The sequence below is a fragment of the Anneissia japonica genome, unplaced genomic scaffold (assembly GCF_011630105.1).
Source record: "Anneissia japonica isolate Jap-2015-1 unplaced genomic scaffold, ASM1163010v1 scaffold287754_len4335492_cov202, whole genome shotgun sequence".
NCBI lineage: Eukaryota > Metazoa > Echinodermata > Crinoidea > Comatulida > Comatulidae > Anneissia > Anneissia japonica.
This window is the reverse complement of record NW_022705543.1, coordinates 1,729,727-1,749,393: the sequence shown is the minus strand read 5'-3', so window position 1 is coordinate 1,749,393 and position 19,667 is coordinate 1,729,727. Positions and strand designations below refer to the sequence as shown.

The window sequence follows — 19,667 nt, the reverse complement described above, 5'->3', positions numbered from 1 at the left end:
TATATCTATATATATATATATACATATATATATCTATATATATATATATATATATATATATATATAAAATATAACATTGTGCTTTGTATTCTATACATAAACAGCGCTGAATCAATTTTAATAAGAGCCATATTTAATATCATGTGATATTTCACTTATGTGCACAATGACAGAGACCTAATTAGTTAATTAATTCAAATAATTAATGAGCGGTAATCAAACCCTGAACTACTAATACTGTAGCCAGCTGCGGGTAACAATTCACAGATCTAGAATGTTCTGTTGTTTAACCACCAGCAAAAAGTCGTAAATTGCAACCGTTGCACAAATTGCATAATATACCACTAGTGAATCAGGCCACTGAATATGATTGATGTATTTTGGCAAAACACAGAATCCCATGCCAGTAGCATTAACTATGGTAGGGTTACAGGGGGATATGGCAAGCTTTCAAAAGCTATAAAAATTACTCTTTCACACGTGATAATTTTTTGGATTTTCTTTTTTATTATGTTCAAGGACAAATATTAGCATATCAAGACCCCTATGCAGACTACTTCCTGCAATGCTCTATTCAGTAGATTCTGGTTTGTTCGAGATAAAACTGGTCAAGATCCAACACTTTTGCTGGCTTAACACACTTTTGACCTGTAAAGTTGTTAAAAACAAATATTATTCTCGGCTTCCTCTTTGAATAAATGATAATGAACTGACATTAATGACATTAACAGTCTTCGATGTTTACATTAAACACTAGATAATTCAAGATCAGAGGCTCACAATCGAACCATGAATAAAAAAAAAAACTTAAACATATACTTACGTAAGAGACCATGGTCAAACCAATGCAGAAAGACCAGATGCAAACCCCCAAAATGAATAGCTCTTTCCTATAACCACGTCGAAGGTAGTTGGGGAACAGATCAACAATAGCTGTTACAAGTCCTTCCACGCCGACGAACTACAGGAAAAAAAAATCATTGATAAGAACGTACATCATACTTGTTTCAATATTTTTCAAGTATGATAAGAACTGTACATCATGGTGTACTTGAAAAATAATCTTATCTTTTTTGTGATAGCTCTATTTTAAAATACCAAATAAAACATTCTTTGGAAAAGCTTTCCATCTGATATCTGTGTGTATTTGTTCCTAGGCCAGGCCTATATAGTTTATACAATTCTGTACATGTTCAGAAATTTAAAGGTAAACATTTTCTTATTCAAAAATTTTAATAATAAACATGTTTCATTTTTTTTTAATTGGCTATCTAATTTTCAATAATTTATCCACTTTTGTAGCATCTTACAGTATACTAGAATACATTGCATGCTGAATGTTACCAGGAAGATCCTATCAGGTAATTTTATATTATTCATGACCATTATGACCTTCTAGTCTCTGGGTCCCATGCTCAAATCCATATTTTACAGATACCTAGGAAATAAATGTCAAAACCTAATAATCATATACATTTTCTATATTTTAATTGTATTCTCTTTTCCTTTTCATATGATATTTCGTTACTGTTTTCCAACCAGCCTACTTTATTTATATTTAAAAAATTTTATTTTATTTAGGCACATGCACCAAGGATTGTCAATAGCGAACAATATCACTGTCCTACTTATAGGTGACAATCCCTTTCACAAGATTAACATACACACACGATGCTTTACACAAACTAAATCTCAATTTGAGGTTTAGGGAGTGGAGTTGTTTTGGTTGTGAAAATATATTATCCTGCAACACTAACAGGAACTGAACCCAGGACCCTGGGATTGGAAGGCAAGCATCTTAACCACTAACCCCCAATTGTTTTTACTTTTTTGAAAATATAATAACAGGCAGAGAATATTAACCATTAATTTTGTTATTCAAATATTTTAAATTATTTTGTTTTGTCATCTATCTTTTCAGCTGAGAAATAAAAAGTAATCATGCGTTGAACTTGGCATCAATCCTAAAGGGTGATCCCAACCTTGACCTCTCAAATCCGCAATCTCAGCTTGTTGGAAGCGGAATATGCAAATGAGTATTATAGGAATTTTTCTGAATGCATAATTAACATACCCTGCAGATATAGTAGGTTCAACAAAAGTGAATGACCTTTTAACATTTCTTTACATAAACAATGTGTTACGTGTTTAGAATATAACATGTATGAAACCTACGTAGATCAAATTTGCTGGGCCCCAAAAAATTATTTTTGGATTAATGCCAATCTGGATATATTTTGTACTGGCAGTATTTACAGAGGGTTCTGGTGACCTTGAAATCTGTTAGTACAACGGATATGGTACTAACTCACAAATGTTTCTCTCGTTAACACTTTCCCACAACAGTTGGGTGGGATTAATGCACACAACGATATATAAACAAACATTGAATTCAGAATGGTTAATTAAGCAGATACATTTACAGAATGTGTTGTATTAGGTATCTAAATGGAAAATTGTTATAAATCTGAGGTTAATAGTCAATCTAAAAATACATGTAGACTTTAACAGCACATAACAATGGTGAAAGATGTTCTTGAAGAAAAATTGGAATACTGAATGTGTAAACAAGAGAAAGGAATTAAAGATGTTTTGTCAACTGCAAAATACCAAAGAAAAAAAATCATAAAAATCTTTTTTTGAAATTAACTTGCTCATTTTGAAGTAACATAAAAATTATCAACTTAAACATAGAAATTAGTGTATTTGAAAAATATTTACCCATAATTTGACAGTGTAAAGTGGCAACACTTCCGGTCACTGGAATATTTAATATTTTTATTACCATTATCAAAAATGGTACAAATTTCCAATTCCATATTCTTTATGCTCAATTTAATAATTTGTATGTTACTGCAAAATGTGCAAGCTAATTTCAAATTGATTTTTTTTTTGTGTAATTTTCAGGGGACAATATATATTATTAATTACTAAATGATGCTGAATATGGTACCTATGCTTGATCAAAAGACAAACAAGATTCCCAATCCTTCCACCTCTCTACAAATTTCTATCGGACTCACCTGACTGTCGATTCCAAGAAGTAGTACCATAAAGAAGAACATAACGGACCAGAGAGGGGCAACTGGCATCTGGGCAATACCTTCAGGGTAGGCAACGAAGGCCAATCCTGGACCTGAAATTACAATAAAATAAAACAATGGTTTTGTTTAATTATCGATGTAATGTGTTGTGAGTGTAATATTTAAGAATCTCATATGGGTACTAATGTGCAAAAGCTTTTTTACATTATTATATATAATAGTCTTACTATATTTAAATGTTTTATTTTTATTAACATGATAAAAAAACTGAAACAACATGATACATATATAAGTATATTTCCATTAAACGTTTAGTCTTCCCAGAGTACCATTTGCAGTCTTCTCAGTCCATGGGAATGTATTCCTGCTCTGAGCACTTCAGTTTAAAAATCACCTTTTTATATATTATTCTAAAGGGATAAAGAAATATCAATCTTACCTGATCGTGCAACTTCATCAATCGGAACACCCTGCGTCACCGACATGAACCCAATTACGGAGAAAATTACAATACCAGCGTAAATACTCGTGCCACTGTTCACCCCGATGAAAATGATACAATCTCTAAATGATACCAAAACAAAAGGAAAAGGATACAAATTAAATATACATACTACAAGGTATACTAAGTTGAAATAAAAAGTATGAAAAATGGAATTCTTTCTTTACTTCCATTTTAACACACATCTGGTTCAGTAGATATCTACTGTTCTTCCACAGGGCCCAGTAACTAAGTTTTATAACGAGGCTTAGGGAGTGGAGTTGTTTTTGTTGTGAGAAAAAATCTTGGTGTCACAAGAATTGAACCCAGGACCCTGGTATTGGAAGGCAAGGATTTTAACCACCAAGCTATTTAACTCCACTAATTTAATTTGTCCACTTAAGTAACCAAATTTCAACAGTATCAAAGATAACAATATTAATTTTTATATTTATTTATTTTATGTCGCTTTTATTCTCATTCATCACACAGTGACTCATCACCATCATTAAAAGTATTTAGGATCTATATTTCTATAATATGATTGGGGAATTCCGAGCTCCTTCACAGCATGCAATGATACTAGTGGCCACTCATTATAAATTATATGATTTATCCTTCAGATTCATATACTGTATATTCTTTCACAGAAAGCAGCAGGCAAAGTAATCATTCACAAACTGTGGCAATTACTGACCAAATTTCCACATACCTAATTTACATACTTTTTTCCAGAAAAAAAGAACCAATTAATACATAAATGCAAATGGACATTTACAATTTAATTTTTTTTAAATTATTTTTATTACAAAACACTATAGAATAAGTTATAGATAGCTACTCACAAACAGCAGCCTCATTATAAGCTCACACTGAGGAGGCCTTGGTTTTTAATAAGGACAGGTCAGTATATACTATCACGTTGCAAGTATATGCAAAATAGATACTCATCTATTAGAAAAGGATTATTAAACCATGCTTTTAGAAAGCACACTTGCCTAGAAGCACAATTTCTTAATTACTGATGTTAAATCAATGTTTGGATCTAGGCTACTAAACCATGGAGGAATGATGGCGATACTATACATTAACCAAATGGGCATGACTTAGGTCGAAATATTTTTCCAGGCAACGTACATATATCACTACTCGCTTAATCATTCACAAAAAAAAAACTGGTATGGATTATGATATTTACATTATAACATCATAGATAGGATTATATATTAATCATCAGTGTGGAACTGCTGTTTTCATTGATGGTGCTAATGATTAACAAGGACAAGAATCTGAGTAAACAGTAGTAGGCGATATGAAACAAAATATGTGAAGACTTCACTAATGACATTTTTGGCAGGCATCCAACTTACTCAAAGAGTATCACCATCATAAATCACATACAGTACATTAATAATAATAATAATAATAATAATAATAATAATAATAATTTATAATGCGCCAATATCACTAAACAGAAGTAAACATCTAAGGCACTGTGCAAATTTAGATGTTAAAAAGTTGAGTTTTGAGTTTGGTCTTAAAAATAGCAACTGAAGGTGAGTCGGTAATTTGTTTATAGGAGTTCCAAAGTGTGGCAGCTGAAAAAAAAAATGATCTGTGGCCGTAGGATTTAGTGTTAACTCTTGAAACAATGAGCACATTAAAGTCAGAAGAACAGAGGGAGGAAGAGGATATTGGAAATATATAAACAATTAACATTTTCAAATTTATATTATAATATATTTACAGTATATTAAAATATATTGATAAAACTATTGCTATTAGAATAACTATGACAAATTTATGAGGTACTTGGGTGTATGATTACTGAGGTAATAATAAAATATTTACTCAAATAATACACCTATTTACTTACTAAGAATAACAACCATGTTGATAGAAGATTTTTGAATGTATTTAATGACTAGGATAATAATAAAATAAATAAAAAAATTTAAACTAATTACTAAAGATAACAACAAAGTTATATAAGATTTTGAATTTATTTAATAACTAAAATAATAACCTAAAGTGCACTGTGATTTAGTTGTGTAGAGAGCTACATATACAGATATATTATTATTGTATTAATATATTGGTTATACATAAACAAATAATGGACGCTAATAAAAATATTTTCCCTGGCAATATAAGTTATGCGGCCGGACCTCATGCTAATGTTAATGAATTAGAGCATATACAGTTGTTGCAACAATTTCATGGCCTTTGACATTCAGGGTTAGATATACAATGGCATGGCTCCCTGCCAACTAGCCCTCATGAGAAAAGCTACAGGCTGCTGGTAAACGGGAAAGCATAGCCTAGCGGGGTCATCTTTAAAATGGCAAACAGTCATAAAGGCACGTAAACATACAAACATTCCAACAAAAACTGAACAAAACACAGGGTAGTTTTAAATGATGTGGGATTTGGCAGATTTCAGAGGGATAACCGATCAAATTTGTTATAAATTCATTGCTTAGGCTGCTTGCCTTGTTTACATCTAAATAAGCATAAAACATGTTTATATGCAGAATAATTTTGCATTGATGCATGACCTTAAAAATTTTTCGCATTAAATTATTATACAGTAGGTATAATATTCCTCACCAACAGATGGAAAAATAATTCTATAAAATTTCATATTTTGCATGAAATAATTTGTAGTAAAATGTCTATTTCAATCTGTGTTGAAAGTTGATAGGTTACTTGACCTTTCAAAATGAGAAATTCCATATTACAATTACATATATTTTTTTCTGGTTTACCAAATTTATCAAAAAGTATCCATCTGTAAAGGTTACGAAAACAATGTTCGCTTTATGGTAAATATTATTTGAAAATGGCGATATCAGTATACACTTTGTTTGCCTTTCAGTATCTATGCATGCAAGTGTATATTAATTCTGTATTTCCCGATTCTTTTATCTTCCTAACATTTCAACAAGAAAGCTATTTTCATGGAAATATTTTTCAATACTGATACATCTATAATATATACTTTAATATAATCTTCCACACTTCTCTCCACATTCAATGTAAAATACAGACAAGAAGCCCTAATGTCACATTCATGTGTAGAGTATGGATGATATACAACAACATTCGAGGATAATTACCCATGCTCTAAAATCAACTCTACTCATCTCCGACTGGGGATTGTTTTTCTTACCTCCAGAAATTATGATGGAACTTATTGAAACTGCTGAGTGCACACCAGGTTCCGAGCCCGATCGAGTACGAGAAAAAGACTTGTGTAGCAGCATCCATCCATACCTGTGAAGGTTTGAAGATGTATGTAATCATTTTAATCTGACATGTCAGATGATTTTCGAAACCATTACTGAGAAAATCAGTAGCATTAGGAGGGGAAACAGCTGCTGGGGAAAGTGGCTAGGGAAAGAGTGAAAGAGAACAAAAGAAAGAAAAAAGCAAAGAAAAAAATGAGAAGAAAGATGGGAGCTCAGTACTACAAAACAAGCTAATTTTCAATTTAAATTCCATGCACCCCTATGTAGTACCTACTGTATGGTTGACAAATCTCAACCCCCCCCCCCCCCCACCTAACAACATAGTCCCTTCCATTTAAATTTGAATACCTTAAAAAGCATAGTTTATGCTTCAACGTTAATTGTGCCGTTTTATTCAAGTCCAATGGGCCCATGGGGCTTTTGGACTCCTGTAGAAGCCTGAGCCATTACGGGAAAATACATTAAAAGATTGATAAAAAAAATGTCATCAACTATCTTAATCATTTAAATTAGACAACTTAATAATTAAAAGGTCGTAGCTTGTATGGGCTTCACTCTAGACCCTAACCCTCCCACGCAACCACTGGGACCTTGGCTCTGCCCACCGCACATCCCCAGGGCCACTACAGTATTAGCAACCCTGAAGAGAATGCTGTTTCCTACCAATTTATAGCGTTACTATAGATCACAGATCAAATTTACAACAATATTGACCATAGATACTAATCATTGGCATAGTGGAAGGCCAATTTCAATCATCTTCTAAGAAATTTCTTCAGCTGTTAGAATTCTCAAGGTGTGACAGACATTGAATAAGTATCAACACTGTGTCGTGTCGCCATGACTACCATCTATATAATAGCATAATAATAATGTCATGTAAATATTTATGTACTGATCTTTTCAATGAGCCATCCCTCTATATAATGGCCTCATCAACGAATGCTATGTAACTCAATCGCCAATCTTGCGTAGGCGTTACCATCGCACAGAAAATCCAAAATAGGATTTTCTAGTGTATTAAACCAGTTAAAAAATTATTTGAAATTGTTAAAAACTGCAAAACCGCCTAAGGCTATAACAAATATCATTCATATAGTGGTTTGTATTATAATTCATATTTATTTCCCTGAATTTCATGATATTCTTTACGGTGAAACAGAATTGAATTTCCTAAATCCTAATTCCCTAATCCTGAAATAAGACTTTCTGGACTGCGAAGCTCAAATTACAAATTTCAGAAAATAATTACATGAATAAATAAACCCGGATATGATTAAAGAATCATCCGATAATTTTATTAATTTAATTCCAAGACACAAAATCCGGGTTGTATTTAATCATCTTAAGATAGTTTTCTCAAAATCGTATTTTCTCCAAGGGCTAAATTAATTTTCATGTTTATTTGAATATCCTATTACAAACCGATCATGTGATCTAGGTGATCAGTAGCGAGCCAACCGCAATAAAGAAAATAAACATACGATCAACTAACAATTCTATTGGATTAAAATAAATACAGTTACAAAATGGTGACATATCAGTGATCAAATAAATTTAATAACCTACAAGTTACTCTGAAGAATTATTTCAGTTGGAGACGTTGCATCCTGTTTGTACTGACTAACTAAATTATACTATACACGGACTTGGAACAAATTCAAGCAATGTGATAATCAAATTTAAGATTTTCGTAGTAAAAAGTCAGTAAATCTGTGAAAATTGAATTGTTTCATTCTGTGTGTCATTGAAAGTTAATAATATTAGATCCATTTAAATAAACAAAACATTGCTTTGAGTTAATTTTGTGCAATTTTACAGATTTTAAGTCAACCATATTTCTTGTTACTTTTTTAATAATTCAAACTCACCAACCGTACTCACCACTGATTATTTCCAAAAATCAATGTACCCATCTCCGTGAAGAATCAAGACATTTCAGAAACATTTTTCTTTCAATTAGTAGCATATCTTACAATCAAAATTCGGTTTTTTCCCCCTCAGAAGTAAAAAGAAAGTACTTACTGTATCTGTCTAATTACTCAGCGCAATGTGAACTGGAGTGATGACCAAAGGGCACCCTCTAATTACTATCGGGGCAATAAATTTTTAGTAATATTTTTTAATTCCCTTGCTTTAAAATTATTCATTCAGTCTGTTTTAACAAATTATTAAATACAAAAACAAATAAAACAATAACAAACCTGTGAGTCTTCCAGCCTAGTCATATTGGGTTTAAGGTAGAATATCAGTCCCTCACGAGCGCCCTCTAGAGTGACAGCACGGATCATCAGGATTGTGAGAAGGACGTAGGGAAAGGTTGCGGTAAAGTACACCACCTGAAGTTGGTAACAGAAAACTACAGTTAATAAAGCGATCAAAATTTACGCAAAACTTAAACTAACATTTTATAGAACAAACATATTAATAACCTTACTACTATAACATAATTTCGACATGCAAATTGGAATGTTATTACTTCTTTTTAAAGACCACAACAAATGGGGGTGACTGTATTAGCATGCTAATACAATAATATTCCATGAATTATTATTCCCCTAACAATGATACCACATGGTACCAAAAATACATTATAACAGCATCAATGTTATATATTGTTCTCCTCCCCAAGGCATACAATATAATAATGGTGACGTGCAAAGCATATATATAGCACGATATAATCACAATATATATAGAAGATGTGAATCCTCGTCTGAAACAAAAAATGTCCTTTATCATGTTATATAATGAAACAAATAAATTGATCACAATTAATGGATAACAGAATGAAGAAGTTCGTTGAACATCGTTTCTTTTTGTAATCAGAGCGATGCGTTATGTCCACATTCCATCTCAAGTCATCGGGTACATGGAGCTTGTACACGAAACTGACGACAATATCCGGTTATACAATTATTATAGTGTCTTCTCATAGAGTCTTTAATTGGTAGCTTATACATCAATTTTAGTTCTCATCCATTCAGGATGGTCAAATAGATAAATACTATCTTCTTCTTCCTACGAGTAATTTCATCTACGTTACGGATCAGTTTTGATATTTCGTTCTCTCGAATGATACCTCTTCATGTTGGTTTGAATATTAGCACTATCGATTCCTTGGCTACAATTGGCCAAATCTTCTATTACCGCTGTCACTGTCCAAACATCGGAATTGGTCTTGTACAAGGTACTACTGTCCATGTCTAATACACTACATTAGCTCGCTGGTTTTATAACTACGTCTAGCAGTCCACTATAGCATCAATGCTCGCGCCATCCCTCACTAAGGCTGCCAGTCACCAATGCCCTTATCGCCTGCGCATCTGACAACTTCGAAATCCCATTACCAAGTGCTAAATCTTAGAAAATCGCGCCACAAATTTTGCTGAAAATAACAGAGATAAATCGGTGAGTGGCCAGACATGTAAACAAATTTTTGGTTTGGTACTGATTTTGGAGTACACAAGGAGAAAAAAAGAGGGGGGAGAAAAAGTTACGAGCCGAAAGCATGTTCATACTGACCATGTTTATATTTTAGAAGTCTTTCACATTAAACACTGTAATAAAATTTGGTGCTGTTGAGTTAGACATTATATACTGTTAGATAGCCCTCTCCATTGGTAGTAGGTGATGTCAGTAGATTTAGGTGTGTCAGAAGCTGTAAAATAGAATATGTACTTGACAAATGAGGAAGCCCGCTATTTATCAATAGGTAACTCTGGAATTTGTGTCTGCACATCGAACGGCAACTGAAAATGATTACGCTACTCAAAGCGCATTGTTATTATTAAAATTTCTTCTAATTATTATCGTTATATGGTTAGATTCAACACATCAATTATAAACAGATGTCGCTGCTACTTGCTGGATGGTGAATCGGTGCCGGACCTGTATTAAAAGGAAGGACGCCCTCTATAGTTGTCCAACGCTGGTCATCCTGTAAGGTAAACAGCGTATGAATTTAAAAGTCACTTACCGTTACATACTGCAAAGCATCCCGATGAACTGTCTAGAAGCATACTGCCTTTCTGGCACTGTATACTGTGTGTACTGAATACACACGTACGTGTACCTTCTCCTCTGCCAGACACCTGTGATGCTAAGTAAAATCAAGGGAACACCTGTATAGCTAAGTAAATCAGTTTGTAAAATCAGAGCTTAAAATTACACACTCCTCCAAAATGAAAATAAAATAAAAACCTTCAATGAAATAAAAAATAAATACAACCCAACACAGAGAGAAAAAGAGTACCCAAAAGCTTTTGTGACTATTATTATAAGCTACTGTACACACTATACAAATGAAAGAGTATGTTTTGGAATTTAAATAGTTTTCACTGGTTCACAATTCTTCTATCACCACTACAGGCTTTCAGTCATCGCTTCTACAGATTACATCATCTGCTTATTATCCTCTTCTAACCATACAGTATGTTTGTGCTCTCCCTTTCCAAAAAAACTTATTTGTTCTGGACGATTCCCTGAAAGTACGGTCGTCACAACAGGCATCGTCTACATCACAGAGAGCTGGTATTGAGATTGTACATCGCCTTGTTAAACTTGTTGATGTGAAAACCCTAAGTTGATGATTCTTCTGGTAAAGTGTGTGTGGCGTAATACCCGGAGTAGCGCAAGTCCTGGATCTGCGCAGGTTTGTGATGAGTGCGGTGCTGCTTATGTTTTTGAAACTGTCCGATCAGGTGTACCTCTCTCGAATCTTGTTTGAAAAACCTACACTTATATTTATCTTAGCAGTTGGCCTACGATCACAAATTATACTCCAAATACCTAGAAAATTAATATTTCTGAACTAGGTTTCTATCCACTTCACTCAAGAATTATGTTAGAATTAACAAACATTAATTATATCTAATAATAATAACTAATTTTAGTATGTACAAAACTCAATGATTTATTTTAAACTGTAACTCTATTTTCTCTATAAAACACAGGTGGGCTAAATGCTATTTTTTTGCGGCCCACAAAAATGAATTAAAACTCGATATGTGTGGCCCACCAAGCAACATTGGCTAGAAAACACCAAGTTTTTTACGGCCCGACATCGATCATATGTCAAAAGTAACTGAGAATAAAGTGGTGTAAAAGCAGCGCTTGGAGGTTTTTGGAAGCTCACTGGAAACATCAAAGTTTGGCTGCGGCCCTCGGTGTTAAATCAAACATTCAATTTGGCCTTTTGGCCGAAATTTATGCCCACCCCTGCTATAAAGTGTATTGCATTTTTGTATGTCTAAATATTTCAATTACTAATTCTAAACTGCCTGGGTGTTTTTCTTCTACTGTATGTCCAAGATGCTGATACATAAACCTTTCCAGTAGAATATATGTCATCATATCGCCTTTACACACTTCCCACTCCTAAACACCCTCCATCCGATGAACATGCTCCGGATACAAGCAAGCATTTAACGGTTAATTGTGTTATGTTAATCTTATGCCTTTTAATGTCCAATGCACTTCTCCAATAAAATAAAACCTTTCAACCCAAAATATTACTTAATATTTTAAAAATTAAAAATTGAAACTTGTTTAGCTATGCCAAGAATCTGTATAACCTGTGTGTAATATATAAAAACTGAAATATATAATATGATTATATATAATTATATAAATATTCAACTGAACTCAATTTGCTACTTTCATATGCTCTCCCTGTCTCTCTTAAACCAGAACACTAAAATACACTTCCTAAGAGAATAATAGTGGACACAAACCAACATTCCAGAAAACTAGCTCACAATAAAAATTTTTTTTTAAAACCGGGATAATAAAGGAATAAAATTGGAGGAGTATGCAGTGTGTTGACCGATCAAAAACTGCTCTGATAACCCTAGAAAAGGTAAAAATTTATAAAGACATATAAAGCACTCAATAATAGATTTTAATGTACAATTACACTCATCTCAACTGGACAGCTTTCGCTCAGGTAAAGTTCAACGACCCTGGCCAATCACATCACTTCTTATTTTTTAGGGACTGTAAATTTTTTTTTTCCTTTTATCTTTTTATTAACCGATAAATGTTCTTTCTTGTGACCAGGAAATTTGGTAGCATTTTAATAGCAGTTTTAATAATTGAAATATTTAATCGAATTTAAATCAATTTGGGCATTTTAATTTCTTTGATGTGACAGGACTTGGATGGTTCAGTCGATCCTTTATAGTTTTATTTTTATTTAATATAATATAAATAAATGTAATTTACTTAAATAAATATTATAAATTCATAATTTATACTTAAAGCCACAAAAATCAATTCCTACAAATTTGCATATTTAATTTTAAATTTTAATATATTATTTAGTGATTTAGAATTTTTTTTAGGGGTGTTATTATTTTTCATATTTTTTTTATTAAAGGACAGACTGAGTGCAACATTATCTGAGCGAACAGAGATGAATTTAGGAGAGGGCGCTGTTCATGGGAGACAAATGTTTTACCTTTCCGGTGCTCTTGACACCCTTCCAGATGCAGAAGTAGATGATAACCCAGGCAAGGAAGAGACAACCAACCATTTCCCAGTTCAATCCAGCAAGATCATTAAACCCATCAGACAGATGAATCTTCAAAACTTTACGTCTGCAAAAAAAATAGAAATTTTATTAATTCCTACTTTAGTCATAGAAATTTGTTATTTATTCATTAGATCATGAAAGGTAACTGTAAATGTCAATCCTTTTATTTATAGATAGTACACATATTTTAAAATTTAGTTGATTGAATGATTCTTAATGCTTTCATTTGAAATAATTTTAAATTAATGTCATGTTTATTAAAAACCAGTACTGTCTGAAAAAGATAAATAAGCAAATCTTAAAGCATGTCATTAGCATTTATCATTAATTGGTCTTAAAAGTTCTTTATTATTATTGTCAACGTGCATGGAGTGGGCTGGCGCAGATTTTTCTGCAACAGCTGTGTATTGGTATTCGGAGAATGAGAGTCAGAAGAATGTTGGACGGAAGCATGATGCTTGTTTTTGTTTAGGTAAACTTAACAATCACAAAGAAGGATCCAGAACACTGCCATTGCGGTTGCCTATGACATTTGTACATGAATAGCGCCCCCATGTGGTGATTAAACACATTTTTTTCAAGAAATTCATAATTTTAATTAATTCATCATTCGAAAACACAGCTCATATTCTTAGAGCTACAGTAATGGTGCCTATGTCAAATAATTTTGTTTTTCCAATCACAAATTCTACAGGGTCATTAAAAAATAATGTCTTTGTTTCTACTTTGGAAACTATTGGGAAACTAAAATGATCATCTACAAAGCATCTGAATATAAATTACATGTAAATGAGATGCATATATTTAATGACATCATAAGTGGAGTTTAGTCTGCTGCTGACTGTACATTTTTTCTATGTCTGAGTCACAGGTGTGGCATTGTAAAAATTTCTGAATTTCAGAAACAATATAATCCAAGGTTGAAAAAAATAGCAACAAAGGAAAAGGAAAAGCACTCACTGGAATTGCTTACCAAATTTTTAAAGATTAATTTATTCATTAGGAACCATGAAATAAATCAAAGAGAACCCTATAGCTTCATTTTGTTTCAAATTATTTACAGTAAAACTAGATGCAGAATTTTATATACCAAATTCGGCATTCTAAATATTAATAATGCAATCAAAATTCTTTTCTTAACTTTCAATGAAGCATATCTTCAGATATTTTAAACAAAACCAATTTTGATGTGGGCGGTTTTAAGTATTTCTTTTATTTTTTAAAGACCACTGTCTCCACTGATCTTTTTAAATCTTACATTGAGTCTTACTTTTTTACAATTAAGTATTTCTTTCCCTGTTTAGATTCTGGGTAGATAATATTTTCCAGAAAATGATTGAAGCAACTCAATCGAAACATCAAGACATTCTCAACAAAACAACAGTTCCTTTCAGAACTATCTATGTGGTATACCATAAGCATTTACTTTATTATTACTTCGCAATGCAAACTTTCACACAATATTACATTTTTGTAGTCAAGGGTCGCAAGGTTGTTAATGCGAGTTGCTATATATATATTGTTCATTATTATTTTATTATTTGTTCTTTATACTATAGTAGATAAGCTGTTCAGTAGCTAACCACTGTTCTTCCACAAGGGCCAGTTATTTTAAACAAAACCAATTTTGCAAGTGGACTGTATTGCGTATTTACACATAATCCACATTAAATCAAGGTTCAAGGTTAATCTTCTAGTGGGTTGCAAGCTCTATCCTGTAGATGATTGTTCTATTGAGAAAATACCAATTTTTACAGATGGTTACCAATAAAAAGTGAGATCATCAATGATCTAGGCAGACTTGCTTCCATTAAGCATGTTCAGCTTGCCCCACGATCTGGTTCTTATCTCCTGCTAAGTTAATATCAAATTGAGATAAGGCCAAGTGAAAACATCCATTTGAAAAAAATATATATATATTTTTTTTAGCTATTTTTAGTTTAGGTTGCTATGCTAGTAACACCTAATTTGATCTATGGAAATTACTACTGTTTGTTAAATTCTGTTCCAGCAACTAGTTAACTTGCTTGGCTGTTCCCAAAAGCCCTTGCATGGAAATTAGGCGGGTAGGGGCAATGTATTCAATATAATATCAGTACTGACACTGCATTGTGCTGACACTGCCCTGCCAACATTTCTCAGTTGAACTTACAATTTAAAAATAGGACATTTTTTAAAATTAAATTTAGAAGGAAGAATAAAATCAATTTGAAAAAAAAACATGGGTGGTGATCCTAATAGTACTTGGCGTAAATCATGATTTTTTGGAAACTTTACGAAATTTCATTATTAATAATATGGTTTTATAACACTTTATTTCAACCTTTTCAAATGATAGTGAGAATCTCTATCCTCTACTCACAACTGTGATAAGATGGATTCATTACACTGTCCTTCAATATTCATTGAAATATTTTTATAATGCCATGGCCAGTGAAGTACTTTAATAAGATGTGTAATATTTAGAATTTAACATTCTGCAACGAATACAAATTCAACCCCAGAAACGCATTAATCTTTGTAAAAAGATCGGATAGAATTACTGATTTATTAGGAAATTTAATATGTTTAGTTTTCAGCTTTAGTATCAAATGTATGTCGTATTAATAGAAGCGTATATGTATTATACATGTTTTCATTACTGAAATGTCTACAAACGATCGAAAGACTCATGACAAGCGCATCTAATTGGGACATTTGGAGTCCATTTTAACGATGATACCAACAAAAATATTAAGCCAATATTTTTGTACAAAATTCTATGAATCCAGGGATGCGTCGAAAGAAAACATTTGTTTACACAACCGAAAAAGTAAGCCATGTCTATATATAGTAATCAATTACAATAAGTGGTTTCATGTTATATGTATACAGCAGTAGTAAATGTTAATGTTTTTTGGTCATTGTGTATTCCACCAATCATGTTAAGCCACCACCAGAAGGTGCACTGTACATGATGGAAAATTCCTACAGCTGCTAAGCACTATGGGAAGACAATGAGCCTTAGATACCAGTTTTTTATATTGTTCACATAAAAAAAACAGCAGATCCAAATCATCAATATTTTGTCTGATGAATGAAATATTGATCGAGGTTTCCATCCAGGGAAATCATTAAATTTTTCAGTTAATTAAGTTGTATTTGTCTATAGATGCATGTGATAGTACTTGGGACTGACTTTATGTGCTTCAAAAAGGACACAAAATGTACAAAAAGTTGAATTGCATCATTTATTTTTTTTAAATTATCACCTCAAAATTGTTACTAATGGGTATTAATGTTAACTTAGGAAGATAACTTTTTAAATTCTTTAAATATGATGAATGAATAACCTACACATCGATTCTTCAAATTGTGTGCTGGGAATGGTTATTTAAAAGAAACGATTTATTACTTTTAAAGGAGGGAATGAAACATTAAAAATATACATTAAATATAATTTTTCAATGATAAAACATGAAACAAAATTCTCATCCATATATAAAAGTCAGATAAAAATACTTTTTTTGCCTATGTTCACAAACTTATATGACATCATGTTTCAGTATTTATTTAATTTTCCCCAAGTTTTTCCTTTAAAAAATGTTGTTTGGCTAAATTTTGCTTGCACGTTCTTGTGTGCAACAACTTATGGGTGATGTCGAAGGTCAGATCTAAATGTAAAATAAAAACCATGTTACATTAGCTGGTTTCTTTTGAAAACATGCTTCAAGTACAGTTTATTTGTTAAAAAAAACTTTTTAAACATTTATTTAACCCTTGTATCTGTTGGATGAATAAAGGCTGTTGCTATAAAAATAGAAGATTATTTGTTTTTGTTTTGTGACTTTCCGACATACCCAGCCACTTCTCGCGTGAACCTACTAGTACGTAGGTTGAAATAAGAATGCCTCATGTGGTGGCATATTAAAATATACCGGTACAGGTTCCTGAATCCAGTAGCACACAGGCTCTTGTTCAACTTAATTTCTTCTTTATACTGTAATAACCTATTCATAGTAGCTACTGTTTTCCGACAGAGCCTAGTTATGCTTCATAAACTAAGCCTCATAATGAGGCTTAGGGTGTGGTGTTTTTAGTTGTGTTTTAGCATCTTAACCACCAAGCTAATTCCACTTGAGGTGAAAAATACAAGTAAACTTGGGTATAAAACCCAATGACACCAGTCCTAGACAAAGACTAAAACAGACAAAGTTTTCCCATGATTTCAGGCCAAAAAACAAATGAGTACTTACTCCCAGAATTCTATGACCGCCGGGACCAATTTAGTACCATTTACTTTGCCGTCAACAATCGTATAATTCATGCCATCAATTTCAATCTGAGAATTGTTCTGTTTACGGACATCGGCGATGAAGGTGAAATTGGCGCAGTGTGCTGTGTTCCAAGAGTTGTCACAGTGGGACCAAGGTAACACTTGTGTAAACGACTTGAACATGTAAAAGATAGCCCAGGCTAAGATAATGTTATAGTAGTAATTGAGAAATTGTATGATGACAATACTGGCCACACCAATACCTGAAAACAAAGATAATAATATTATACATATTTAAATGACATTTATATATTAATTAAAAGGTAAAATACTGGAAAAAACAATCCTGTGGAAAGCAATGGCTGGATATCAGTAGAGATACTGCATAAAATCGATAAGCAAAAACTAAACATAAGTTACCAGCCACAATTGAAACCAGAGATTTTGGACAACACTAGTCCTTTCTCAGTGGCAAGTGCATATTATTATTATTATTAAACAATAATATTATAAATATTATATACTGTATACAGTATGTACATGTACTTAAATGCTAGTTTAATAATACATTAATGCAATGGTAGACTTATGAAATATATACCATATATACGATAGATGTACTGTAGAAATATAACTTTATTGTCCTCCTCGTAAATACTAGGAAATTCACGTTCCATTGGCAAATGTTTGACAAAATTAATTTTAAATTTCAAAAACAATGCATCTATTGTATTTATTTGTGTATGATAAAATCTTACCTTTGAAGATGGGGCAGATAGCCCAACAGGTAATACCGCCTTGAGAGGTATACTGGCCCATGGCTACCTCCATTATGACCAGAGGTATACCACCAAGCAACAGACATAGGAAATATGGTATGAGGAATGCACCTGCAAGATAAAACAATAACACATATTAAATATTATATTTAATTTATAATCAAATACTAACATTAATTCAATAAACAATAACATTAATTAATAACATTAATTACTATTGACTATGAAAGGTAACTTTTTTTTCTGTAATAACAATAATTATGGAATCGCCAATAACAATTTTAAATGCTTCACTTCGTTACCCTGGAAACGGTAACTGCCATACACAATGTGCAGCCTCCTCTAATCCCTGTGGGAAGGGGGGGGGGGAGTATTTCTATTCATATGTTTCTGAATATTTAGCAGCGATATTATTTTTGTACACAGGAACAACGGCTCAAGTGTCATCCGAAAATGACAGTGAGCTCTTGAAACTTGCATATCAGCCCTCCAACTGAAGCAGCAGCCGCAATAGGAATTGAACCAGCGACCGAATGACCTCCACGGTTCAGTACACACAACATAATAAAACCACTTAATGATCAAGTTTCACATTAATGTCACTATAAGGTATTCATGGTTCCCATAAAGATAAGATCTAGCTTTTATGGACTGATTATTATTTATGTTAACTATTGTTGAAGAATTGTTAAGTTGTGAATCCTAAACTTTGGTTGCTGATTATTATTTGCAGTCTGACAGTGCCATTTACGGGCTTCTAAAGGTGCCTATTCCACAAAATGTCATCACCTCAGCTCCAATCATGGTGGGCCTGAGGTGGGCATGGACCTTTGTTTGGTACATACATTTTTTTCCCTCATAGAATATATAGCGGCCCCCAATATCATTAAACGAATCTCCCGGAAATGGGTTCTTCCAACTTAGGACCCTCAAAATATAGTTAATAAATTCTACTAATACCTTTATGGATATGAAAACTTATCTAGGTATGCAGATTAAAAAGGACAAGACTTAACAATAATCAAATCTAAACAGGATGTACTGAGAACCTCAACATTTGTTCAGCTTTGATTGAATTTATTTAAGGTTCAGATATTAAAAGAATTAACCAAAGAGACTATATCTATGGTTAATTATTTACTTCACGATTTCAGGCTCAAAATGTTCTTATTTTGTTCTTATTTTACACACTTTTCAAACATAGAAAAGTATTATTTTACAGCAGTATACACTGAAAGAATGCCCCTAAAAAAGTCCTGGGGAAAATATGGCCCCAGAAAAAATTATCCCAAATGACAGGTAGGTCACCTACTGTATTGTAG

At 32.5% G+C, this 19,667-nt stretch overlaps 1 protein-coding gene across 3 annotated transcripts in view; it reads right to left on the bottom strand.

Moving 5' to 3' along the window:
- LOC117105625 (sodium- and chloride-dependent GABA transporter 2-like) overlaps positions 1-19,667 on the bottom strand; it is a 45,090-nt gene that overhangs the window by 11,636 nt on the left and 13,787 nt on the right. For all 3 annotated transcript variants that reach the window (XM_033246801.1, XM_033246802.1, XM_033246803.1), the window contains exons 2-9: positions 18,325-18,456; positions 17,547-17,829; positions 13,237-13,375; positions 8,981-9,115; positions 6,698-6,801; positions 3,484-3,608; positions 3,024-3,136; positions 824-961 (exon numbers count right to left, since the gene is read on the bottom strand). In XM_033246801.1, coding sequence (XP_033102692.1) covers positions 824-961; positions 3,024-3,136; positions 3,484-3,608; positions 6,698-6,801; positions 8,981-9,115; positions 13,237-13,375; positions 17,547-17,829; positions 18,325-18,456 — 1,169 coding nt within the window. The remainder of the gene's footprint in view (positions 1-823; positions 962-3,023; positions 3,137-3,483; positions 3,609-6,697; positions 6,802-8,980; positions 9,116-13,236; positions 13,376-17,546; positions 17,830-18,324; positions 18,457-19,667) is intronic.